Below are 26,476 nucleotides of genomic sequence, written 5' to 3' on the forward strand. Positions count from 1 at the left end.
ACAGTTTGGCGAGGGATCAGACTACAGTAAGGAATTTTAAGACGTGGCTCCATAGTCCATACACCTTTCTGTAAGTTTCTCTCCTGTTAATCTCGATCACGTGTGGTCTGTTGTATATTGGGATGTATGTGTACACAGAGATGCAGTATATTGTATGAGTCTTGTAATTGTTCTGCGTTCGTTTATTCGGTTGAATGTTAGTATTAGGCTCGAGCGTTTACGTCACAGCAGCACGGGATCATGCGAGATTTGCGACAACGCAGCCATTACGGAAGCACGTCTGCATCACGGGACATTTAAACTTAATGGCAAATACAATTCATTTACGAGTGCCAAAGATGGAAAAAAGTAAGGAAAACTTGCCAGTTCGATACAGAGACAAACTTGTTACCACGGCGAAGGACAGATATGTGAGCAATTTTAAGAATGCGAACAATGTTGACCCTTACGAGCAAGCCGAACACAAATGGAATAAAGATGTCGACAAGCTTCCACCACTACGCGAAATGGACATCATGCTGTATTTAGTGTTTGGTGTAAGTTACTACACTCATCAGCAATTCCGAAACTACAAATCGCTACAAAGCTACGAACAGTTTTGCTGCGGATGGGTGCAGGATCTGCACATTATGACCATAGCAAACGGCAACACCATCTTTCTAGCAAAGGTAGGCAATGAGTGTTTACATTAGTCTGTGACCACGGATGTACAAATTTTTTGTTGCAGGAAATGTAGCCTGTGTACAAATTCTTTGCCACTCTCTCACGTCAAAATATTACAGCTTTTTCATTTAGCAACGACAGGAATTATGTCCTATGAAGATAATGCACATGTATGCATGCTAGTTGTTTAGCTGTAGCTATAGCTAACAACAGGCCGACTTAGGGCATAAAGTTACCGAAATTTGCGTAAACAAACGAAATTAACTTACCGGAGTATAAGTGCATAGAGCAAACTTTGTGTGTAACTGGAGAATCAAACGTTATGCCCTTCCTTCTGATCGAGGCCACCCATGCCATTCTTCGACGTTTGGTAAGTTCAGATATGACCTTTCCTTCGCCTTTTCTCCATGTAGGGATCCAGAAGAAACTCAATGGTGTTCCGTCGAGCTGTACATTCTCCTTTCCATTCGATCGGTTGTTGCAATTCTTTACCGCACAATAATTTCCAATAATTTTTAAAGAGCGACCTGTGTTGAAATGCCTTTTATGTTTCCCGCTTCCAAAATGGCGATAGCGGTGGAAACCTCGCGAGTGCCACGTCATACGCTCGAGCCTAATTATATTCTAAGTAGCTGTTTTTGTTATGAGTTTTTTTTTTTTTTTTTTACAATAAAGTAATATAATGGCAACCTATGACTTCTGTCGGTGATTTGTACCGGCGTAATCTGTAAAATCCCATTTGGTGTCGTATCGTTGCACTGCCGATGATTGTAAATTTTTATAGCAAAGTTTGATTTTGCCTCGTCCGGTACTCGCTAATAGGGTGGCTATCAGTGCGTTCAGCTGTGCTAGGCATTATGGGAAATGTAGTTTTGAACTGCTGCGTTTTGGAAACATGCTGGTTGAATAGCTTGTCAGTTTATTTCGGTTATTGTTTTCATGCAATCTAGAACATTAAATGAGAATAAAAACTGAGTGGGTATAACAATTTGTCAACGACAATTGTCGTGATAGTACCGTAATTTATAAAAATGTTGAGTTGGCACATAGCCTACTGTGTGTGCGTATCGTCTGGACTACATTTCCATGGGTCTGCATTATATACAGTGCCCTCCATAATTATTGGCACCCCTGGTTAAGATGTGTTTTTTAGCGTCTAATATATTTTTTAATTCAAATAATATGGGACCTTAATGGAAAAAAAGAGAAAAATCCAACCTTCAATACAAGTGCATCTTCATCAATCTTGGTCTTACACAAAAATACACACAGTCCCAGGCTTCAACTGGGACTGTGTGCTTTGGTCAGATGAGACCAAGATTGAGCTTTTTGGCAATAAACACTCCAAGTGGGTCTGGCATGCCACGAAAGATGCGCTCATACCCACTGTGAAGTATGGGTGTGGGTCAGTGATGCTGTGGGGCTGTTTCGCTTCCAAAGGCCCTGGGAACCTTGTTAGGGTGCATGGCATCATGAATGCTTTGAAATTCCAGGACATTTTAAATCAAAATCTGTTGCCCTCTGCCCGAAAGCTGAAGACGGGTCGTCACTGGGTCTTTCAACAAGACAATGACCCTAAACATATGGCCAAATCTACACAGAAATGGTTCACCAGACACAAAATCATGCTCCTCCCAAGGCCATCTCAGTCCCCAGACCTTGTTTTGTTGGCAAAAGGGAGTTGTACAAAGTATTAACACCAGAGGTGCTAATAATTGTAATATAATAAAATAATTTTTTCTTTATTTGGGATTCCCCCCCACTTGTATTGAAGGTTGGATTTTTCTCTTTTTTTCCATTAAGGTCCCATATTATTTGAATTAAAAAAAAATATTAGAAGCTAAAAAACACATCTTTTTCAGGGGTGCCAATAATTATGGAGGGCACTGTAAGTCACACCCCCGCCAAACTATGAAAAAAAACTGACTTAAAGTCCGAAAAAATGCAGGAAATATAATCCTAATAAAATAATTCCAGTGAATCCAGTGTCCTGCAATAGTTGAGGTGTTTCTTTACTTCAACATTATTTTAGATATCGAACATTGTCACTCTGTGTACGAGAACAAACCGTTATGAAAGTCACCCAAAATGAGACATTAGTGGTAAAAATAAATTTGTTATAATGAGATCAAGATTTTCCCAAGAGGAAATGTTTCAAAAATACTCCCACATTGAGATGAGTAGCATCTGACCAAGCCAAGAGGTGAAAAGCAAGCATCCAAAAATCACTAACAAGGAAGTGACGGTCATAAAACAAACAATATTGGAACTGCAAAAATGTTTTCTGATGAGAAGTTCAAAAGATACAAGTCAACCGCTTCGAATTTCCAAACACAGGCTCTTTTCAGGGCACTTCCAATCCCTTGGGATGCCATGGAAAACTCCGATGGAATAACTTCAGAGAGTTTCATTTCTATCCACGGAGGTTTCCGTGCCGCAAGGCCAGCTGAAAAGGTCATTTTCCAAATCTGGTCATTAGCCATATACTTCATAATGGTATTGACGGGTCAGATCGGTCATGCAATGCCCCTCGCATTCAAGTAGGGGGCCGCCCACATCAAGAGGAGGTATTCACAAACACGCATGCAGCGATCTAACGCTGGATTTCTATTGAAAAAGTACATAAGCTGTACCGCATATAAACAGGAAGAAGTGTCTCAGGAGTGATTTGTTCGAGGGTTCAAGGTAATTATTATATTTTTCATACCATGGATGCTTTTTGAAACGTTGTGAAAAAAAATCAGTGGGAGAAATTAGCCGCTACTGCATTGGCATCATAGTTCGCAATATTTACGTAAAATGAATGCTGCACGTTTTTTTTTTGCTTTTAACCAAGAATCAAGATCGTTTTACGTCCATATCTATGAAGAATTTGGGGATTCAAGCATTTATTCACAAGAATTTTCACCGGAAAAGCTTTGTTTACATCAGGGAGCTGCTAGCTACATTCACTAACAGACTAGCATTGTACTTGGACATATTTACGTAAAACAAATGCTAACTGCATGTTGTTGTTTTTTTTGCTTTTAACCAAGAATCGAGACTGTCTTACGTCCATATCTATAAAGACTTTGGGGATTTAAGCACTTGTTCACAAGAATTTTTACCGGAAAAGCTCTGTTTACGTCAGGCAGCTGCTAGCTACATTCACTAACAGATTAGCATTGTACTTTGACATATTTACATAAAATAAACGCTAACGGCACGTTTTTTTTTGTTTTTGTTTTTTTTGCTTTTAACCAAGAATCCAGACCATTTTACGTCCATATCTATAAAGAATTTGGGGATTCAAGCATTTATTCACAAGATGTTTCACCAGAAAAGCTCTGTTTACATCAGGCAGCTGCTAGCTACATTCACTAACAGACTGGCATTGTACTTTGATAAATTTACGTAAAATAAACGCTAACTGCACGTTTTTTTTGTGGGTTTTTTTTTGCTTTTGACCAAGAATAGAGACCGTTTTACGTCCATATCTATAAAGAATTTGGGGATTCAAGCATTTATTCACAAGAATTTTCACCGGAAAAGCTCTGTTTACATCAGGCAGTTGCTAGCTACATTCACTAAAAGACTAGCATTGTACTTTGACATATTTACGTAAAATAAATGCTAAAAGCACGTTTGTTTTTTTGCCTTTAACAAAGAATCGAGACTGGTTTTACGTCCATATCTATAACGAATTCGGGGATTTAAGCAATTAAAAAAAGCAATGGAAAAGCACGCTAACGGCATGTTGTTTTTTTGCTTTTAACCAAGAATCGAGACTGTTTTATGTCAATATCTATAAAAACATCAAGGATTTAAGCATTTATTCACATGAATTTTCACCAGAAAAGCTCTGTTTCCATCAGGCAGCTGCTAGCTACATTCACTAACGGACTAGCATTGTACTTTGACATATTTACATAAAATAAACGCTAACTGCACATTTATTTTGCTTTTAACCAAGAATTGAGTACGTTTTAAGTCCATATCTATAAAGAATTTGGGGATTTGCGCATTTATACACAAGAATTTTCACCGGAAAAGCTCTGGTCACATCAGGCAGCTGCTTGCTACATTCACTCACAGACTAGCATTGTCCTCAGACACATTTAAGTAAAATAAAGACTAACTGCACGTTTTTTTTTGTTTTTTTTTTTTGCTTTTAACCAAGAATCGAGTCTGTTTTAAGTCCACATCTATTAAGAATTTGGGGATTCAAGCATTTATTTACAAAAAATTTCACCGGAAAAGTACTGTTTACATCAGGCAGCTGCTAGCTACATTGACTAACAGATTAGCATTGTACTTTGACATATTTACGTAAAATAAACGCTAACTGCACGTTTTTTTTTTGCTTTTAAGATTGTTTTACATCCATATCTATAAAGAATTCGGGGATTTAAGCATTTATTCACAAGAAATTTCACCGAAAAAGCTTTGTTCTTGTCAGGCGGCCGCTAGCTACATTCACTAACAGACTGGCATTGTACTTCAACATATTTACGTAATGAAAAACCCTAACAGCATGTTTTTGTTTTGTTTTTTGCTTTTAAACAAAAATCGAGATTGTTTTACGTCCATATATATCAAGAATACGGGGATTTAAGCATTTATTCACAAGAATTTTCACCAGAAAAGCTTTGTTTGCATCAGGCGGCCGCTAGCTACATTCACTAAAGACAAGCATTGTACTTCGACATATTTATGTAAAATAAAAGCTAATTGCACGTTTTTTTTTTTTTTTTTTTGCTTTTAACCAAGAATCAAAACTGTTTTACGTCCATGTCTATAAAGAATTCGGGGATTTAAGCATTTATTCACAAGAATTTTCGACGGAAAAAGCTCTTTGTCTATGATTCCACTCGGTCAACTTTGACGGCCTCGCCAACAATGCAGGCCCCCTATTTATCGGCCCCTCGCCCCGTCAATACATTATGAAGTCTATGCCTTAGCCGAAAAACAGATGAAGCAATTGTAGAAAGTACAGAAGCTTAAAAAACTGGTGTCCATTTGCCCGAGTTTCCAGGCTTTCTTTCCCTGGAAACTCCTAACCTTCACGTCCGCTCGAGCGTGTGAGAAAAGCCACGCCGGTTCCCACGGAAGACAATGGCCTAGCCCGGCGGGAGCGCACTTAAATTAGCCATCGCTAGCACCGAGCCACACTCAGGAAAGGCCAGGAGATCGTGGGAACCACTTCGGGCCTTGTCCGAACACGCTTCCGAAGAAAAACTTGACGGAGTGCCCGGCGAAGGAGGCCCGAAGGAAGCGGGAGAACAATGACGAAGCGGCGGAAGCCTTTGGACTCGGATGCACTTTTACCCAAGTCATTGACTTCCAACAAGGCCCAGTTCCCACACTGACCTTTCCCACGCTGTTACGCCCAGAGTATTGTATATTTATATTCTCTTGTCAGGCCGTTTCCCCTGCCACTGTTTGTCTTTGCTTATCTTTGTGGACGTGACCAAACACTTTTTTTTTTTTCATAACTGCTTATGCTACCACAACATGTCAAATCTCCCACTATCTGGATGATGTGTATCATGCTTCAAGGTTTAGCACTTTATCAAAATCTCCCACCTAATCCCAAGATCAAGCATTCTCATAGTAAAGAATATTGAATGATTTTTCAGACTATAAATTGTGTGCAGGGCCGGCCCAGCCTATACGCAGGCTATGCAGCTACTTAGGGCCCCTGAACACTAGGGGGCCCCCATTCTGGCAATTGTTTAATTCATATTCTATTTTGTTTACTACAGTTTGCTTTATTTGACTTTTGTGAGTTTTGATACTTGATTACAAGCTTAAAAAAATAAAAGTTCTTCCTTAACTTCTTTCTTTCCTCTTTTAGAAAAAGGTTTGGCGCTATCTACTGTAAGTACTGACAATCATTTGGGGTGAGAAGTTTGAAGTATGTAAAATCTAAGTAAAATCTGATTAATATACAAAATATGGGCGTATGGGTTGGATTACATGCATGGGTTTCACAGTACACTGTGACGAAATAGTGGGCCAAAAATATGGGCCCCTTTGCATTATTTTGCTTAGGACCCCCAAATGGCCTGGGCCGGCCCTGATTGTGTGTGTGTTTTTTTTTTTTTTTTTTTTTAAATAGGGTGGTGGTGCGACCTAAAGTGCACGAGAAATGACAAAAAATATCTTACACTGCTGGCCAAAAGTATTGGCACCATTGCATTTCTGTCAGATAATGCTCAATTTCTCCCAGAAAATGATTACATAAATTAAATAATCATTTTACACAAAACTGGGCTAGACAGAAGTATGGGCACCCTTTGAAAAATCATGTGATGCTTCCTTAATGTGTGTAATTAACAGCACCTCTTATTTACCTGTGGCACATAACCGGTGGTGGCAATAACAAAATAACACTAGCAGCCAGTTAAAATGGATTAAAGTTGACTCAACCTCTGTCCTGTGTCCTTGTGAGTACATTGAACATGGAGAAAAGAAAGAAGACCAAAGAACTGTCTGAGGAATTGAGAAGCAAAATTGTGAGGAAGCATGGGCAATCTCAAGGCTACAAGTCCATCTCCACAGACCTGAATGTTCCCCTGTCTACAGTGCGCAGTGTCATCAATAAGTGTAAAGCCCACAGCACTGTGGCTAACCTCCCTAGATGTGGACAGAAAAGAAAAATTGACGAGATATTTCAACGAAAGATTGTGTGGATGGTGGATAAAGAACCTCGACTAACATCCAAACAAGTTCAAGCTGTCCTGCAGTCCGAGGATACTGTTCTCTGGTCAGATGAGACAAAAGTACAGCTTTTTGGGAAAAGGCATCAAAAGAGTTTACAGGGAAAAAAAAAACAAGGCCTTCAAAGAAAAGAACACGATCGCCACAGTCAAACACAGCGGAGTTTCCCTGATGTTTTGGGGTTGCCTTGTTGCCTCTGGCACTGGACTGCTTGACCGTGTGCATGGCATTTTGAAGTCTGAAGACTACCAACAAATTTTGCATCATAATGTAAGGCCCAGCGCCGTCAATGGAACTGAAACAGAGCATTCACGGCCAGTCGTCCCGATTTTTGGTGGCATTTATAGGTAACTTCATTGTCATTTTAGGGCATTTATAGGTTGATTTTGAGTCACTTCCTATTCATTTTGGGATATTCTCGGGTCACTTCCGCTTCAGTAACCCCAAATCAACAGCAAATGACCAAAACATATTGTAGAATGAGTTTCTGACCCATATATCGATAATTGTTGCATCGCTATATTATTAGAAAATCGTGATCGTGAGGCTTGTATCGCAAAATGCATCGTGATGTTCCCAGAGCTTCCCACCCTTACTTTTTAACTTAAAACGCTTTAAGATACAGTGGGGCAAATAAGTATTTAGTCAACCACCAATTGTGTTCTCCTACTTGAAAAGATTAGAGGCGCATGTAATTGTCAACATGGGTAAACCTCAACCATTAGAGACAGAATGTGGGGGAAAAAAAAACAGAAAATCACATTGTTTGATTTTTAAAGAATTTATTTGCAAATTAGAGTGGGAAATAAGTATTTGGTCACCTACAAACAAGCAAGATTTCTGGCGAGGCTCCACTCGTTACTTGTATTAATGGCACCTGTTTTAACTCATTATCGGTATAAAAGACACCTGTCTACAACCTCAGTCAGTCACACTCCAAACTCCACTATGGCCAAGACCAAAGAGCTGTCGAAGGACACCAGAGAAAAAATTGTAGACCTGCACCAGGCTGGGAAGACTGAATCTGCGATAGGTAAAACGCTTGGTGTAAAGAAATCAACTGTGGAAGAGATTGTTAGAAAATAGAAGACAAACAATACTACTAATCTCCCTCGATCTGGGGCTCCATGCAAAATCTCACCCCGTGGCGTCAAAATGATAACAAGAACGGTGAGCAAAAATCCCAGAACCACACGGGAGGACCTAGTGAATGACCTACAGAGAGCTGGGACCACAGTAACAAAGGCTACTATCAGTAACACAATGCGCCGCCAGGGACTCAAACCCTGCACTGCCAGACGTGTCCCCCTGCTGAAGAAAGTACATGGCTATCCCATCTGCGATTCGCTAGAGAGCATTTGGATGATCCAGAAGAGGACTGGGAGAATGTGTTATAGTCAGATGAAACCATAATAGAACGTTTTGGTAGAAACACAGGATCTCGTGTTTGGAGGAGAAAGAATACTGAATTGCATCCGAAGAACACCATACCCACTGTGAAGCATGGGGGTGGAAACATCATGCTTTGGGACTGTTTTTCTTCAAAGGGATCAGGACGACTGATCTGTGTAAAGGAAAGAATGAATGGGGCCATGTATCGAGAGATTTTAGAGTGAAAATCTCCTTCCATCAGCAAGGGCATTGAAGATGAGACGTGGCTGGGTCTTTCAGCATGACAATGATCCCAAACACACAGCCAGGGCCACAAAGGAGTGGCTTCGTAAGAAGCATTTCAAGGTCCTGGAGTGGCCTAGCAAGTCTCCGGATCTTAACCCCATAAAAAATCTGGAGGGAGTTGAGAGTCCGTGTTGCCCAACGACAGCCCCAAAACATCACTGCTCTAGAGGAGATCTGCATGGAGGAATGGGCCAAAATACCAGCAACAGTGTGTGAAAAGCTTGTAAAGAGTTACAGAAAATGTTTGGCCTCCGATATTGCCAACAAAGGGTACATAACAAAGTATTTTTCACCATGATTTGCAAATAAATTCTTTAAAAATCAAACAATGTGATTTTCTGTTTTTTTCCCCACATTATGTCCCCCATGGTTGAGGTTTACCCAAGTTGGCAATTACAGGCCTCTCTAATATTTTCAAGTGGGAGAAGTTGCAAAATTAGTGGTTGACTAAATACTTATTTGCCCCACTGTATGATTATGGTTAAAATGGTATAATTCCATTTGCTGTGTGTTACATAGCTTAGTTGTATAAAAGCCAATAACAAAACAGGAGCTAAGTATAAACGACATGTTGATTTGGCGAGGGGAGTGTCGTGCCGGGTTGGGGCGGTTTCTTTTGTTTTGGGTGATTCTCTGCGATGCTTGTTTAATCTAGGTGACAAAGCCCGGCCGCGCTAAGCTATGTCAGATATGTCCGGCCTGTGCGGCGCAGGCCGCTAGGTGAACAACAACAACACTGTTTCAGGGCACAATCCCTCCAATCGCCACAGTGCAAACAAGAGAGGCTTTAAAGATTCCAGGGATTTTTTTCCATAGTTGTTCCCCGTCCTGGTGAGTCACTAGATGCTTGAATGGACTTGGGCAAAACACCGCCGCTCACTTCCTGTCATTGCTCGCAAATTGGACGGTCATCACTATCATTGCAGGAACAGTTTTTTTCCACCGAGGATAAAGATTATACAGTGGTATGAAAAAGTATCTGAACCTTGTGGAATTTTTCACATTTCTGCATAAAATCATCAAATGTGATCTGATCTTTGTCAAAATCACACAGATGAAAAAACAGTCTTTCACTAAAACCACCCAAGCATTTATAGGTTTTCATATTTTAATGAGGATAGTATGCAAACAATGACAGAAGAGGGGAAAAATAAGTAAGTGAACCATCACATTTATTATTTTGTGCCCCATCCCCCCCTCCCTCCCACCCTTGGCAGCAATAACTTCAACCAGACGCTTCCTGTAGCTGCAGATCAGTCTGCCACATCGATCAGGACTAATCTTGGCCCATTCTTCTCTGCAAAACTGCTGTAGTTCAGTCAGATTCCTTGGATATCTGGCGTGAATCGCTGTCTTTAGGTCATACCACAGCATCTCCACGGGGTTCAAGTCTGGACTATGACTTGGCCACTCCAGAACGTGTATTTTGTTCTTCTGAAACCATTCTGAAGTTGATTTACTTCTGTGTTTTGGATCATTGTCTTGTTGCAGCATCCGTCCTCTGCTTAGCTTCAACTGTCTGACAGACGTCCAAAGTTTTCCTGCAGAACATCCTGATAAACTTTTGAATTCATTCTTCCGTTAATGATTGTAAGTTGTCCAGGCCCTGAGGTAGCAAAACAGCCCCAAATCTTAATGCTCCCTCACCACCACGCTTCTCGGTGGGGATGAGGTGTTGATGTTGGTGAGCTGTTCCATTTCCCTTCACACATGACGTTGTGTGTTACTCCAAAACAATTCAACTTTGGTTTCATCAGTCCAAAAAATATTTTGCCAAAACTTCTGTGGAGTGTCCAAGTGTCTTTTTGCGAACATTAAACGAGCAACAATGTTTTTTTTTTAATAAGCAGTGGCTTCCTCTGTGGAGTCCTCCCATGAACAACATTCTTGGCCATCGTTTTTCATATAGTTGATGTGTGCACATAGGTATTGGACTGTGCCAGTGATTTCTGTAAGCTTTAAGCAGACACTCTAGGGTTCTTTTTTACCTGAGTATTCTGTGCGGAACTCTTGGCATCATCTTTGGTGGACGGCCACTCTTTGGGAGAGAAGCAACAGTGCCAAACTCTCTCCATTTGTCGACAACTTCTCTGACTGTCAAGTGATGTACATCCAGACTTTGAGAGATAGTTTTGTATCCTTTGCCAGCTTTATACAAATCAACAATCCTTGATCGCAGGTCTTCAGACAGCTCTTTTGACCGACCCATGATGCACATCAGACAATGCTTCTCATCAAGACCATTCTTACCAGGTATTTGTTTTATAGTGGCACGGCAGCTTTAAACCACTCATCAGTGATTGGGCACACACCTGACTTAAATTGTTTGGTAAAGATTAGTTTCAATTGCTCTTTAAGTCTCCTTAGGCCAGTACCTCTCTGGGCCCCCCCCCCCCCCCCCAGGGGGGCGCAGAGGGATACTGGGGGTGGCGCATGTGACCTTAGGGAACATACTTTTTTGCCGTACTAGAAAAAATTGTAATTGCACATCCACTCAGTGGGTGGCAGTGCCGCTCTCACTTTCAGCGTGTGCGCAATATTTTTTAACCAAACAAGAGCACACAGATAAGAGCACTGGAGATACGAAAAGCTAAGACAAGGAAATATGACGAAGCGTATGCAGCATTTGGCTTTGACTTTTAGTACAGTGGGAGACGAGGAAAAACCGGTCTAGTTACCTTGTCTAAAAATGTTCGCAGCGGACAGCAAGAATAATTTTTTTCTGCGAAAACGTGCCAACAATCCTCACGCTTTGTCAGCGTTACATCAGTAAACTAGCAAGCACTTGCATATAATCATATAAGGTGGCATTCCAAGTTGCTCAGTGCAAAATAACTCCAAAACATCGGAAAGGAGCTGATACTGCCAGCAGCAAAAATAAACTGTCCCTGTCCAATGACGCTATAGTTTTTGTTCGATTAATTTTTGTTTTTTCGGTCTAATTGTTTGGCATATTGTCCTCTTGAGTTAATGTTGCTAATCAATTTGAATGTATTATTTATTGACTTTTTGAAATTGTATTTTTCATTATCAAATGGTGAAAAAATCTTGAGTCTTTTTTACAGTATTGATGAGTTTTTTTTTTTTCAAACTTAATTGTAAGTTGATCTATATTACTTTTTTCTTTCTAAAAGAACACAATGTTTTGCAGAGGAATATTTTATATACAAATGATCCTACATAATATTTACAGTGGCGGCAGAGTTTGGGGGAGGGGCGCGGAACGTTTATGTCTTCCTGGGGGGGCATAACAGAAAATAATTGAGAAGCACTGCCTTAGGCAGAGGGTTCATTTACTTATCTTCCCTCTTCATTGTTTGTATGCTATCCTCATTAAAATATGAAAACCTATGAATGTATGGGTGGTTTTAAAGCACTGTTTTTTCCCCCATATGTGTGATTTTGACAAATATCAGATTTGATGGTGATTTTATGCAGAAATGGGAGAAATTCCAAAAGCTGCAGAAACTTTTTCCATACAACTATATGCATGTGAATGTCAATGAGTTTATTATGAGTGAACATCCACATTCGCTGCTACTCTCCCACTTCAAATGGATTGGACGTCTATCGTCACCAATGTCAGCCAATGAGTTAATAGCTTACAAAACAAAGTCACGGATGCTTTTTTTTAATCCAATGCTAAGTTCAGTGTCAACTATGAAGCTTAAAGAATTGGTCACTAAACAAAAAAGTTTTTTTTTAATATTCATAAAATTCATATCTATATACAGTGGGGCAAATAAGTATTTAGTCAACCACTAATTGTGCAAGTTCTCCCACTTGAAAATATTAGAGAGGCCTGTAATTGTCAACATGGGTAAACCTCAACCACGAGGGACAGAATGGGGGGGGGAGGTGGGGGGTGTCACATTGTTTGATTTTTAAAGAATTTATTTGCAAATCATGGTGGAAAATAAGTATTTGGTCAATACCAAAAGTTCATCTCAATACTTTGTTATGTACCCTTTGTTGGCAAAAATGGAGGCCAAACATTTTCTGTAACTCTTCGCAAGCTTTTCACACACTGTTGCTGGTATTTTGGCCATTCCTCCATGCAGATCTGCTCTAGAGCAGTGATGTTTTGGGGCTGTCGTTGGGCAACACGGACTTTCAACTCCCTCCACAGATTTTCTATGGGGTTGAGATCTGGAAAGTGGCTAGGCCACTCCAGGACCTTGAAATACTTCTTACGAAGCCACTTGTTTGTTGCCCTGGCTCTGTGTTTGGGATCATTGTAATTCTGTAAGACCCAACCACATCTCATCTTCAATGCCCTTCTGATGGAAGGTGATTTTCACTCAAAATCTCTCGATACATGGCCGCATTCATTCTTTCCTTGACACAGATCAGTCGTCCTGATCCCTTTGCAGAAAACCAGCCCCAAAGCATGACGTTTCCACCCCCATGCTTCACAGTGGGTATGGTGTTCTTCGGATGCAATTCAGTATTCTTTCTCCTCCAAACACGAGTACCTGTGTTTCTACCAAAAAGTTCTATTTTGGTTTCATCTGACCATAACACATTCTCCCAGTCTTCTTCTGGATCATCCAAATGCTCTCTAGCGAACCGTAGACACGCCTGCACGAGTACTTTCTTCAGCAGGGGTACGCGTCTGGCAGTGCAGGATTTGAGTCCCTGGCGGCGCATTGTGTTACTGATAATAGCCTTTGTTACTGTGGTCCCAGCTCTCTGTAGGTCATTCTCTAGGTCCACCCGTGTGGTTCTGGGATTTTTGCTCCCCATTCTTGTTATCATTTTGACGCCACGGGGTGAGATCTTGCATGGAGCCCCATATCGAGGGAGATTATCAGTGGTCTTGTATGTCTTCCATTTTCTAATAATTGCTCCCACAGTTGATTTCTTTACACCAAGGGTTTTACCTATTGCAGATTCAGTCTTCCCAGCCTGGTGTCCTTCGACAGCTCTTTGGTCTTGGCCATAGAGGAGTTTGGAGTGTGACTGACCGAGTTTGTGGGCAGGTGTCTTATACCGATGAGTTAAAACAGGTGCCATTAATACAGGTAACGAGTTGAACCTCATTAGACCTCTTTCACTGCCAGAAATCTTGTTTGTAGGTGACCAAATACTTATTTTCCACTGTAATTTGGAAATAAATTCTTTAAAAATCAAACAATGTGATTTTTTTTTTTTTTTTTTCCACATTCTGTCTCTCATGGTTAACGTTTACCCAGGGTGACAATTACAGGCCTCTCTAATCTTTTCAAGTAGGAGAACTTGAACAATTGGTGGTCGACTAAATACTTATTTGCCCCACCGTATATTTTTTAACTCACATTTTATCCTGTTTGGTGACTTTGCGCATTCTTCATCCAAGCATGAAGCATCATTTGCAGTTGACGAAATTTCTCTACTAGGCGAACATCACTCAAGTGACACCTGCCAGGAAATTGTATGATAGGCTGCTAATTGTCATAACATTTTAAAGTCACGGGGAAATGCATATGAAATTCTTATTCATTGCCTTACTCAGAGATAAAAAAAAAAAAAAAAAAACTAGGACTGTCAAAATTACCGCGTTAACGGGCGATAATTTTTTCTAAATAAATCACGTTAAAATATTTGACGCAATTAACGCACATGCCCTGCTCAAACATTAAAATGACAGCAGTGCAATGTCCGTATGTAACTTGTTTTTTGTTGATTGGCGCCCTCTGCTGGCGCTTGGGTCCAAATGATTTTATGGTTTTGGGGAGTGAGCATGGTGTAATTATTGACATCAACAATGGCGAGCTACAGGTTTATTTTTTGATTGAAATTTTTACAAATGTTATTAAAACGAAAACATTTTATAACATGTACTAACATTTATCTTTTAAGAACTACAAGTTTTTCTATCCATGGATCGCTTTAAGAGAATGTTCATAATGTTAATGCAGTCTTGTTGATTTATTGTTATAATAAACAAATACAGTACTTATGTACCGTATGTTGAATGTATATATCCGTCTTGTGTCATCTTTCCATTCCAACAATAATTTACAGAAAAATATGGCATATTTTATAAATGATTTGAATTGTGATTAATTACAATTTAAAAAAAAAATAAATAAAATAAAAAAACACATTCAGAAACATGGTATAAATTACTCAAAAGAATTATACTCTGGCGAGCGTATTCAATGCAGTTGTACAGTTACACTGCTTGTACTTCTGGTTTGTCACGTGGCCAAGATATCGCCATTAATGTTGAATGGAGCAAAGCAAAGGCCGGGCAGGAACTTTTCAGGAAGATGAAACAAAGACAGGAAAGTGCGGCCAACACTAGAAAGATATCCCTTTAGTGGCAGCTTTGATTTTTATTCATCTAACATTACACAGTATTGCTATTAAATTTTGTTCTAATTGGTGACATTTTTCCATTTATTCATTTTCACACTACTCCAGGTCACCAGAAATATGTTGTCGTGGGGCGAATTTAATTTTGAATAAATCTTGATACTAAAAAACGAGGATTTTTGGGGGTCATTTACCATGTTAATATATTTAATTTGGGGTATGCATTTATGTAGTATCAAGTATTTTTTTAATATTGATATGAAGTTACGCATGTTGATATCATGACCTGGTAAGGGGGAGGGGGGATTCAATGGGCCCACCGATAAGGCTCCTAATAACATTAAAATACTGGACAAATTAATTGACAGCCAAAATTTAAAATGCAGAGTTTACGTAAACAAAATAAAAACAAATTTGGTCAGCCATGCCAGCTAGAGGCCCAATAATCTTTTCATGGGGCCCAAAAGCCCCGGTGGCCCACTTGATTATGACAAATTGACAATATTAAATTAAAATGTATTGCTGCTAGGCAGAACTGTTCAGACATTAACTCATGGGCTGCCATTGACCGTGACAGCCTTGCAATCAATTTGAAATGGAAGGTGAGAATAAACAACTACATTTAATACTCATTAAGATTGTTTGGTTTCGAAGAGAAACATGATTGGACGTCTGTCATGGTTAATTGCACTGAAACAGTCAAAAACAACCGTTGCAAAGCATGGTGACGCATTGACTGAGTCAAAGAAAAGCTATTCAATGGACAAAGACACCCCCTATCGATCAAATTCAGAATGACACGCCCTCCCAACAAAATAAGATCTGACAAAATTAACAAAAACTGGAGGCTTTATTTCAAGGAATTCCTTCTGTTAACAATTATAAAAAAAAAAAAAAAAAAAGATGACCATTAAAGTAGTGCACCTCGGAATGCTTGACAGTAAAATGGAGCCGTAGTGTCGTCGAGATGGCAACGTGACCTCCGGTGCTTCCAGTTGGCTGCCGGCGCCCACGCTTTGAGAACCGAAAAAGCCCCCTCCCCTAACCCCACAGTAGTTTTTACTCCTTGGCGACGGCGAAGGGCTCGTCCACTTCGATCACGCCGCAGTCGTCGATGACGACGTCTTTGACGGGCTTGTCGCGGCTGTCCGTCTTTGTGTCTTCGATCTTGTGCACGACATCCTAAATGATAAACAGAAGTAAATCATACCGTAATTTTCGGAATAAATTTCACAATTCTCTCACCCACCCCATAGTTTAGCCAATGGTGCAACTTATACGTGGAATTAATATCGGGACAATTTTCACTTTTTACAGTGTAAGCAGAAGATCAGGCTAACATTCACAACCACACATAACAACACACACAACACAAATATCATGCAGTCATTGTGCCATATGAAAACTCAAATTATCATATAACTATATAGCATAACTAGCAAGTAATGAAACAACTGGAACAATATCTGAAGAAATAAAGCACAGAACATGAACTTTAAACAACCGACAATGCATGCAAGGAGGCATGACTGTTCTTAAGGATCTGTTACGGTCGCAAAGGTTGATGGGTAATTTGTTATAATATGACCTGCCTGTGTGCTGCGGTCAGTATGCCGAGCTATTTAGCCAGAGTAGTATGGCGTATGCGACTCGAGCAGCCTGTGAAAGTGAAATGTCTCCATACTATGTCCTCCACATTATTGAAGTTGCCCTCAAAATTAAATTTCTATTGGTCGGATTTTGTTATATGATTTCCTCACAACAATGTATACTGCAGCTATCGATTATTTAAATAATCGATTAATTTGTTGATTAGTTAGTTTGAATAATCGGATTAAACATTTACTGCCTTGCAGAATAAGTATTAGAACATGTTTTACGTAAGAAACAAGTGTTTATGCTTGCAATAATATTTTAGCCTGCTGAGATTGCACGTTTAAAAGACCATTAAATGCATTTAAAACTAAAAATACCTGAGCTAAAAGCCTCAAATGGTATAAAAAAATAACTGAGGATTAAGTACAATAAAAACTATTGGTTAACTTGCACGTGTTTCAATTGAATTTCCAATTTTGTCAAGCTTTTTTTAAAGTTCTAGTTAAGTTTTTAGTCTAAACTGCAAGTCCCGATAGGATTTCGAGTTTTTGCAGTGTTCAAAATAAATTGTAACATCAGGTATGGCAGGGATATTTGCATGCGTTCCTGAATGCAGCGCGTGACGTACGAAGGTGAGGGAGGTGCGGGAGAGCGAGAAACGTGCCTTCCTGTTGTTGCTGTCGTTGCAGGTGCGTGTGCGTCTGTAGACAGCAGTTGTGTGTTGGTTGTATCACAAGTTCCCAAAAAATAAATAATTGCAACCTAACGAAGCAGGTGACTCTTTGTCAATGTTACAGTGTGATACCTGTTGTATTGGAGCACATTAGGGACCAGTGCTACTTGGCGTTTTATCCAGCAATGACTACTGAGCTAAAATTGACAGTTAGCTTTATCATATTTTCATTTCACACCCTCATCGCTCTATACAATGCTACGTTTTCACAACTGGTGCACGATAATTAGTGGTCCGATAATAGGAATTATGATGTCATCCCGATAAATCCAATAACATTTATTATAACAGAACCGATAATATGTACTGTTCTGGCTTTGCAGTTTCCACAACAGTACGGGAAATCAGTTGACCATTTGTGGGGCATTGCTCCCACCTGCTGGTCAGAATAATTTAATGCACCTATTTTTTGCTACAGTAGTTTGGTTCAATCACTTACACATTGCGGTTTCTAGCGGTAGCATTGACAGTCGTGAATGCTTTCTGTTACGTTTCCGCCTCGGAAATATATAAGTATTTTATGTTTACTATTACATATGGATGTGCAAAATATGTTTACTTCTGTGGTGAAGGGTCATACGTACAGAACTTCATAAGTTGTGTTATAGAAGCCAGCCACTGCTTTAGTAGCTCAAGCTATTGTGCTATGCTATACATATAATAGACCCCACTCACATGACGTCACAACCACGCCTCCGCGCCATATTGTCCGTCAGCTCGTCGTGTTTACGCATTACCGCTAAGTAAATTCCTCCTATTATGGCGTGTTTTTCTGCTCGTTAACATTAATATTCAAAATGGTGAAGGCGTGCGTGGCGGTTGGTTGCGGTAACAGAGAAGATAGACGGAGAGACTTGAAGTTCTACCGTATTCCGAGGGACCCGAAGAGGAGAGCGAGATGGACTGCTGCAATTCGACGAGAAAACTGGGCACCAAACGATCACCACAGATTATGTAGTAGTCATTTTATATCTGGTAAGATGCATTTAATATATATTTAGAGGGTTTTGGGCTGACAACCACAATTAAGATCATTGAGAGGCGAATCGCCGATACAGTTAGTTTCAAATTCAAGATATTTATTTCTTCCACCATCATATTTTTTGAATAATATTTAGCTGGTAACAAGTGAAAGAAGCTGGCCTCGTCTACGGATCATCAGTTAAACAGGGGTGTCCAAACTTTTTGCAAAGGGGGCCAGATTTGGTGTGGTAAAAATGTGGGGGGCTACGTTGGCTGATTTACGTAGAACAATATATTTAAACAAATTTTAGCAAGCCCTTCTGTGTGTCACATTTGCTTTATTATTATTATTATTTTTTTAATTCATAATTTCAACAATCTCGGCTTTGCGGCGTTCTCTTTCGACACTCGGGCTCTTGCGAAATACTGCTGCTGTGAAATTAAACTAGCTTCAAGTTGCTTTCATTTCTCGCAGCGGATCTTCCCTGTAATGTTGTCGTACATGTCAGCGTGTCTTGTTTGGTAATATCGCGTCACATCGAACTCTTTGAAAACAGCGACTGCCTTTGCAAATGAGGCAGACATAGTTGTTGCGTATTTTATTGAAGAAATGGCCCAATATCCACCTATCCTTGAAGCGTCGGCCATCGCAGTCAACTTTTTTTTTTTATTGATTGTCGCCACTTTAGAAAATTGGAAGTAAAGGGTCACACGGGGTAATGTTGCATAGAGTGCTGCTCTTAAAGTTTTTCAAAGTTTCGTGAGAATAGGCCGAGTTTCTGTGGAAAAGATAGTTGTAGATATCAGGGTAGCAGATGTCAGGCAGAGACGGCGAAGACAGCAGGTCGAAAAATATCGATTTAGGCATCAAATATGGATCTGGCGAATGGATCGACCGAAGCTTTTCCACATAACGCCTTTTATGCAACACATCCAATGAGTTTACAGCGTCTGAAAGCACCGGGGCTTCCATGAATTGCACTATAAATTGCACGATAAATTGAGACCATTGAGAATACGGACACACAATGACGGACAATATGGCGGCACAATACAGCGACACGTCATTGTGTGACGTTGGTGAGTGGGGTCAATAGTTGTGTATATAAGTGTATTGTGCAGTTTTTTGTATAACAAGTATTGAATATGTGTATTTTTCTGTTGTACTTTCACAATATTAAGACTAGTGTCTTCCCATAGTGCAGAAGTGAAACGCACTGTTTTGTTCATGTCGTTATGAAAAATCTGATGAGATCAAAGGCAAATCTATGATGAATCCATCACTATTTTTTTTAAACCTCCAGGTGTTCAAAAACTCAGGTTATACATTTAAAAAATTATATATCTATTATCGGTTATCGATATCGGTATCGGCTTTGAGGAGCAGGAAGTTATCGATATCTGTTTCAAAAAATGGATATCGTGCAACCCTAGTTTTCACAGATTAAATAAAGCCTGTATGTAAGACACGTTAGCCACGCATCGACAGTGGTCATAATTAATAGAAACGTTGCTCTCCGCAGGGCTCACGTTACGTGAGTGACAGTTATTTATAAGCGCTGAGGAGTCTACTGCTTTAAGATGGCGGCTGTTTACTAACGCCGCTGACTGTCATTTCACATATAGTTCAACACACATGATATCTATGAGACACATCAGACGCTACCTGCTACCACCATTATGCGGGCTAGTTTTTAGCAACGTCGGCGTAGTTTGTATGTAGCGGCTGTCGGCTGCGGTAATTTTTTTTTTTTTTTTTTTTACATCAGCACGTTGTCCCGCATTAAAAGTGGTCCAGGCAAAACGTGATGCTCAAAGCTGGCAAAATTAAACTATTCCTCGAGGTGAATAAAATTACTCGAATCAGTTTTTAAACTCGAGTTACTCGAGTCTTCGTTTCAGCTCTAAAATCAAAACGGCAAACAATCAAAGTAAAATCCCCCCCACCCCCAGGCGGCGTGAAAATCTCACCATTCCCTCGAGTACTTTTCCAAAGACGACGTGTTTGCCGTCCAGCCAGCTGGTCTTCACAGTGGTGATGAAGAACTGCGAGCCATTGGTGTCTTTGCCAGCGTTGGCCATGCTGAGCCAGCCGGGGCCGTAATGCTTCAGCTTGAAGTTCTCGTCGGCGAATCGGTCGCCGTAAATGCTTTTGCCTTTAATCAAACACACCAATATTTATTACCTGGTATTATTAATAGGAGGTTAAGTTGTGTCATACCGCCGGTTCCGTCTCCTCTGGTGAAGTCTCCTCCCTGGATCATGAACTGTTTGATGACCCGATGGAACTTGCTGCCTTTGTAGCCGAATCCTTTCTGCAAGCGTCCACAAATTAATGGTCACTCAAATTCTAGCAATGTCAATTGATTGGTTGTTAAGTGTCATGTTATATAAGGAAATATAACAGCTCCTAGTTAGAGATTCATTTAACAGGGCACATCTAAGAGTTGGATGTTATTCGGGATGGACTCAGTGAGATCACGTAATCCGAAATCGTGCCTGATCACATCATTTTCAGAGAATTGGAATCAGGTAAAAAAGGTAGGGTTTTTGTACGGGTAATACATTTCTTTATAGTTTTCTATAATTCTTCATTGGCTGCTATTGACAGCGACAGGTGATTTTGACTTGGAGGCTGCGATCAAATTATCACTGCTAGCCCCTCAGTCAAATGGATTGGGAGCCTGTAGACCCTACCCACGTGACGTCACAACTCCGCTCTCCTGAATGGTACCGCCCACTTGTCCGTCAAAACATAGTGTTAACCTGTTACGGCTACGTACAGTTCTCCTATTTACGGCGTGTTTTTCTGCTCCTTAACATTAATAATCAAAATGGTGAAGGCGTGTGTGGCTGTTGGTTGCACAAACAGAGAAGATGGAAGGAGAGACTTGAAGTTTTACCGTATTCCAAGGGATCCAAAGAGGAGAGTGAAATGGACGGCTGCAATTCGACGTGAAAACTGGGCACCAAAAAAAATCACCACAGACTATGTAGTAGTCATTTTATATCCGGTAAGATGCATTTAAGATATACTTAGAGGGTTTTGGGCTGACAAATAACCACAATTAAGATCATTGCGAGGCTAATCGCCGACAACATACGACGTAGTATGACAGTTTCAAATTCAAGATGTTTGTGACTTCCCTTTCTTCCACCATCGTTATTTTTTGAATAATATTTAGCTGGTACCAAGTGAAAGACACTGGCCTCGTCTACGGGGCTGACAAATAACCACAATTAAGATCATTGCGAGGCTAATCGCCGACAACATACGACGTAGTACGACATAGTTTCAAATTCAAGATGTTTGTGACTTCCCTTTCTTCCACCATCGTTATTTTTGAATAATATTTAGCTGGTACCAAGTGAAAGAAACTGGCCTCATCTACGGGGCTGACAAATAACCACAATTAAGATCATTGCTAGGCTAATCGCCGACAACATACACGTATGTATGTAGTGAGAGTGCTATCGCTAAACCATATAAACATTAAAAGCCCTAACTCCATTGACAAACGACATGAAATACATTAGACTTGACAGTGGATGTTAGCAATAACAAAAGATTTTGAATTGAAAATTTCGTAACTCACCTTTCCAAGCACAAGATAGATTCCTGCCGAACGAGGACCTGTTTCACCCAACCAGCAACGAAGTATTTATAAGCCTCCAAGCTCTTGAAGTTTTTCAAATTTTCGTGGGAATAGGCTGATTTTGTGTGGACAAGATAATTGTAAATATCAGCGTAGCAGATGTCAGGCAGACAGGGCGAAGACAGTGGGTCGAAAAACATCGATTTGGGCATCAAATATGGATCTGGCGACTGTATAGAACGAAGCTTTTCCACATAACGCCTTTTATGCAACACATCCAGTGAGTTTACGGCATCAGAAAGCACCGGGTCTTCCATGAAATGCATTTTAAATTCCTCGATCAATTGAAAACAATGCTAATACAGAGACAAAATGATGGACAAGTGGGCGGAACCACACAGCGAGCACGTGGTTTTGTGACGTCGGTGGGTAGGGTATGTAGCCATCAATGGGAGAGGAACATGATCACTCAATGCCAGCTTTCCCAGCTGAAATGGATTTGATGTCTAGAACTCTCAAAAGCAATGAATGAGTAAAAATTCCAAGATCTTGTGAACATGTCAAAAAAATGAAATTAATGAATTTGGTACTCAAATTTTGCTGTCTAGAGGTGTAACGCACACCGAAGTATAATTTATTTTTGTGTTTGAAAAGCTTGACTGCATGTACACTCACCGGCCACTTTATTAGGTACACCTGTCCTAATGCTAGTTAACACTTAATTTCTAATCAGCCAATCACATGGCGGCAACTCTGTGCATTTAGGCATGTAGACATGGTTTAAGACAATCTCCTGCAGTTCAAACCGAGCATCAGATCTCCTGGGATTTTCACACACAACCATCTCTAGGGTTTATAGAGAGTGGTACGAAAAAGAAAAAATATCCAGTGAGCGGCAGTTCTGTGGGCGCAAATGCCTTGTTGATGCCAGAGGAGAATGGCCAGACTGGTTCGAGCTGATAGAAAGGCAACAGTGACTCAAATAACCACCCGTTACAACCAAGGTAGGCAGAAGAGCATCTCTGAACGCACAGCACGTCGAACCTTGAGGCAGATGGGCTACAGCAGCAGAAGACCACGCCAGGTGCCACTCCTTTCAGATAAGAACAGAAACTGAGGCTACAATTTGCACAAGCTCATCGAAATTGGACAATAGAAGATTGGAAAAACGTTGCCTGGTCTGATGAGTCTCGATTTCTGCTGCGACATTCGTATGGTAGGGTCAGAATTTGGCGTCAACAACATGAAAGCATGGATCCATCCTGCCTTGTATCAATGGTTCAGGCTGGTGGTGGTGGTGTAATGGTGTGGGGAATATTTTCTTGGCACTCTTTGGGCCCCTTGGTACCAACTGAGCATCGTTGGAACACCACAGCCTACCTGAGTATTGTTGCTGACCATGTCCATCCCTTTATGAGCACAATGTACCCAACTTCTGATTGCTACTTTCAGCAGGATAATGCGCCATGTCATAAAGCTGGAATCATCTCAGACTGGTTTCTTGAACATGACAATGAGTTCACTGTACTCAAATGGCCTCCACAGTCACCAGATCTCAATCCAATAGAGGATCTTTGGGATGTGGTGGAACGGGAGATTCGCATCATGGGTGTGCAGTCGACAAATCTGCACCAAATGTGTGATGCCATCATGTCAATATGGACCAAACTCTCTGAGGAATGCTTCCAGCACCTTGTTGAATCTATGCCACGAAGAACTGAGGCAGTTCTGAAGGCAAAAGGGGGTCCAACCAGTTACTAGCATGGTGTACCAAATAAAGTGGCTGGTGAGTATATTTTTTTCCTTCACTATTTTGCACTGTATATAACCTGTTTTGACCATAGTACGTGTAAAGGCCAAAAACGCCTGTGACCATACCCGCCGTTTGCGTTGAATTGTCAAACATAAAACAAGTTGAATAAATATTATCAAGCTTCAAAACAGTTGGTCGAGCATGTTTGGTTGTCAATGGGACATAAACATTACAAATTTTCAAAATAGATTTTGGAAAATGTTGATTATAATTTGACGGTGAAGAAAACAAGAGTTTGGACATGAAGGTTATGTCGTCCTGAAAAAATGGACCCAACCTGGCCAAAGACGTTCACATTCGGCCAAAATAAGCTTAGGATGTTAAAGGGTTAAATAGCTGTTGCAGGACATTAGGTTACGTGAGTGCTTTTAAATAAAGAATGTAAAATGTGTGCCTGACTTGAGTTCTTTAAGCTAAATCTTATGGTTTACCTCTCCTGTTGCCAAGGCCATAAAGTTCTCCACAGTCTTGGGAACAGTCTTCCCAAACACTCCGATGACGATCCTTCCAGCTTTCTCCTCTCCAATTTTTATGTCAAAGTACACCTAAAGGCAGAAAGACATTAAAGTTGTTAATTATGGTTAATAAGCATTCGTTTAAAGCAGGGGTCCCCAACCTATTCCACTAAGGCACACTGTGGGTGCAGGATTTCATTCTTACCAAACAAGATGACAACACTTTTTCCCCAATCTGGTGTTTTACAAGTGCAATCAGTTGATTGCAGTCAGGTGTGGCTTGTTTTAGCAGAAGCCTCATTGGTTCAACTGTCTCTGCTGGATCGGCTGGAACAAAAACCAGGACCCACAGTGTGCCTTGAGGACTGGGTTGAAAACCCCTGGTTTAAAGGGCAACTGATGAGCTTTTCGGATTTCGTTCTTGAGTGTTTTACTCTGTTGAATTGTATTAAATGCATCATTCGCTGTATATTCACTAGGGCTGCAGCTATCGAATATTTTAGTAGTCGATTAATCGATGGACTAGTTAGTTCGAATAATCGAGTAATCGGATAACGAACTTTAAATATTAAAATACCTGAGCTGAGCCTCAAACGGTATAATTTAAAAAAAATGAGGATCTATGTAAAACGAAAGAACAATGGGCTAACTTACACAGAGAAAGTCCGCTAGCTTAAATGCTACACAATGCTTAAGTTTTTGTTTTTTTTACATTCCTCTAAACAAAGGGTTCAGAAACATTCCCACAAAAACCGGCTAAACATACCTATAAACTAAATTATGAATACATTAAAAATCATTAGCTCAAACAAAAACTTACGTTGGTCTTAGCAGGGGGCAGTTGGATTCAGCCATGTGAAGAGAGGCAGACCAGAGGGCAGTGTATCCACCCTAATCAATAAAACTAAATGCAAACACTTTCAAAATAAACCATTACAACGCCACTTTAATTAAACGAATACTCGAGGCAATAAAATTTAACTCGAATAGTTTTTTCTAATCGAATACTCGAGTTGATCGATTAATCGCTGCAGCACTAGTATTCACTATGCTATACTCTCTTTGAAAAATGTGACCAAGCAGGATAGCATAATCACAGTCTTTGCTGTGGGTTGACGGCAAGATGAAGTTACTCAAATGTTGTTCAGTGTTTGACGTCAATTCCCGTCAATGACGTTTTTTTTTTACGTCAAAATAAGTATCTTTCGGTAAAAATGATGGGGCGCATTGAAGTTGAACTGCCATTTTAAACGCCATAGCTGGAAAAGAACAAAACTGGGCTGAGTTAGCAATAAAACAATTCCCATATCAAGTGGACTCCAAATAGCAATACATATTATACAGTTAAAATCGTTTTCAAGCTTGGAGGTGGACGTAATTATTTTCAAAGCAAATCAAACACGTCTGACGGTTAGCATTTTGTCAGTTAGCAAAAAAACATTCTAAAAATGTTAAGTGCTACACTGGAGATATGTTGGACATAAAAGTGGGAGCGGGGGCATGTTCATCTAAACAATAAAACACAGTCAATTTCCCGTGTGTGTATTTTATTACTTCAAACGTAACACGAGCTCGACAAACAACCGATTTGATTTTAAAGCCGGAAGGCAAGCTAGCAAGCTGTGCTATGACGTGGCTCAGCAGTAGTTTAGCATTAGCCTGTTAGCATTTTAGCTCCGCGGTAGCATTCCGTTTCTATCAATTATCAACTCACCTTGGCGGTTACTTTGGAGCCTTTCTTCTTCTCCTCCGCCAATGAGCCATTGGGGAAGGCGAGGAAAAACAAGGAGCCCACGATGACCGTGGCGGCCAAGATGAACTTCATCCTCCTCTCGCAGAGTCTAACCATCAACGAAAAGACAGAGCGGCCAGAATGCGCACCGACAACCCTGCTCGTTTTATACTTCAGTAGGAAGACAGGGGAAGGCACTCGATATTTGGGTGAGGGACTGTGATTAGTCGGCCGGACTACACTTTC

At 40.4% G+C, this 26,476-nt stretch overlaps 1 protein-coding gene across 1 annotated transcript; it reads right to left on the reverse strand.

Moving 5' to 3' along the window:
- Positions 1-16,173: 16,173 nt before the first annotated feature.
- On the reverse strand, positions 16,174-26,476 carry ppib (peptidylprolyl isomerase B (cyclophilin B)). Its single transcript, XM_057836662.1, has 5 exons — positions 26,213-26,476; positions 24,475-24,588; positions 20,856-20,949; positions 20,606-20,790; positions 16,174-16,524 (listed from the first exon to the last, which is right to left on the reverse strand). Exons 1-5 carry the CDS (start codon positions 26,345-26,347, stop codon positions 16,402-16,404), a joined length of 651 nt encoding a protein of 216 aa, XP_057692645.1. The 5' UTR covers positions 26,348-26,476; the 3' UTR covers positions 16,174-16,401.

Source organism: Corythoichthys intestinalis, chromosome 5, assembly GCF_030265065.1.
Source record: "Corythoichthys intestinalis isolate RoL2023-P3 chromosome 5, ASM3026506v1, whole genome shotgun sequence".
Classification (NCBI taxonomy): Eukaryota; Metazoa; Chordata; class Actinopteri; order Syngnathiformes; family Syngnathidae; genus Corythoichthys; species Corythoichthys intestinalis.

Excerpts from the sequence above, each read along its gene's own strand:
- ppib (XM_057836662.1), bottom strand. The coding sequence starts at position 26,347 with ATGGTTAGACTCTGCGAGAGGAGGATGAAGTTCATCTTGGCCGCCACG. Across the intron at positions 24,589-26,212 it reads GCTCCAAAGTAACCGCCAAG|GTGTACTTTGACATAAAAAT; the intron begins GTGAGTTGATAA and ends TTCTGCCTTTAG. Across the intron at positions 20,791-20,855 it reads CAGAGGAGACGGAACCGGCG|GCAAAAGCATTTACGGCGAC; the intron begins GTATGACACAAC and ends GTTTGATTAAAG.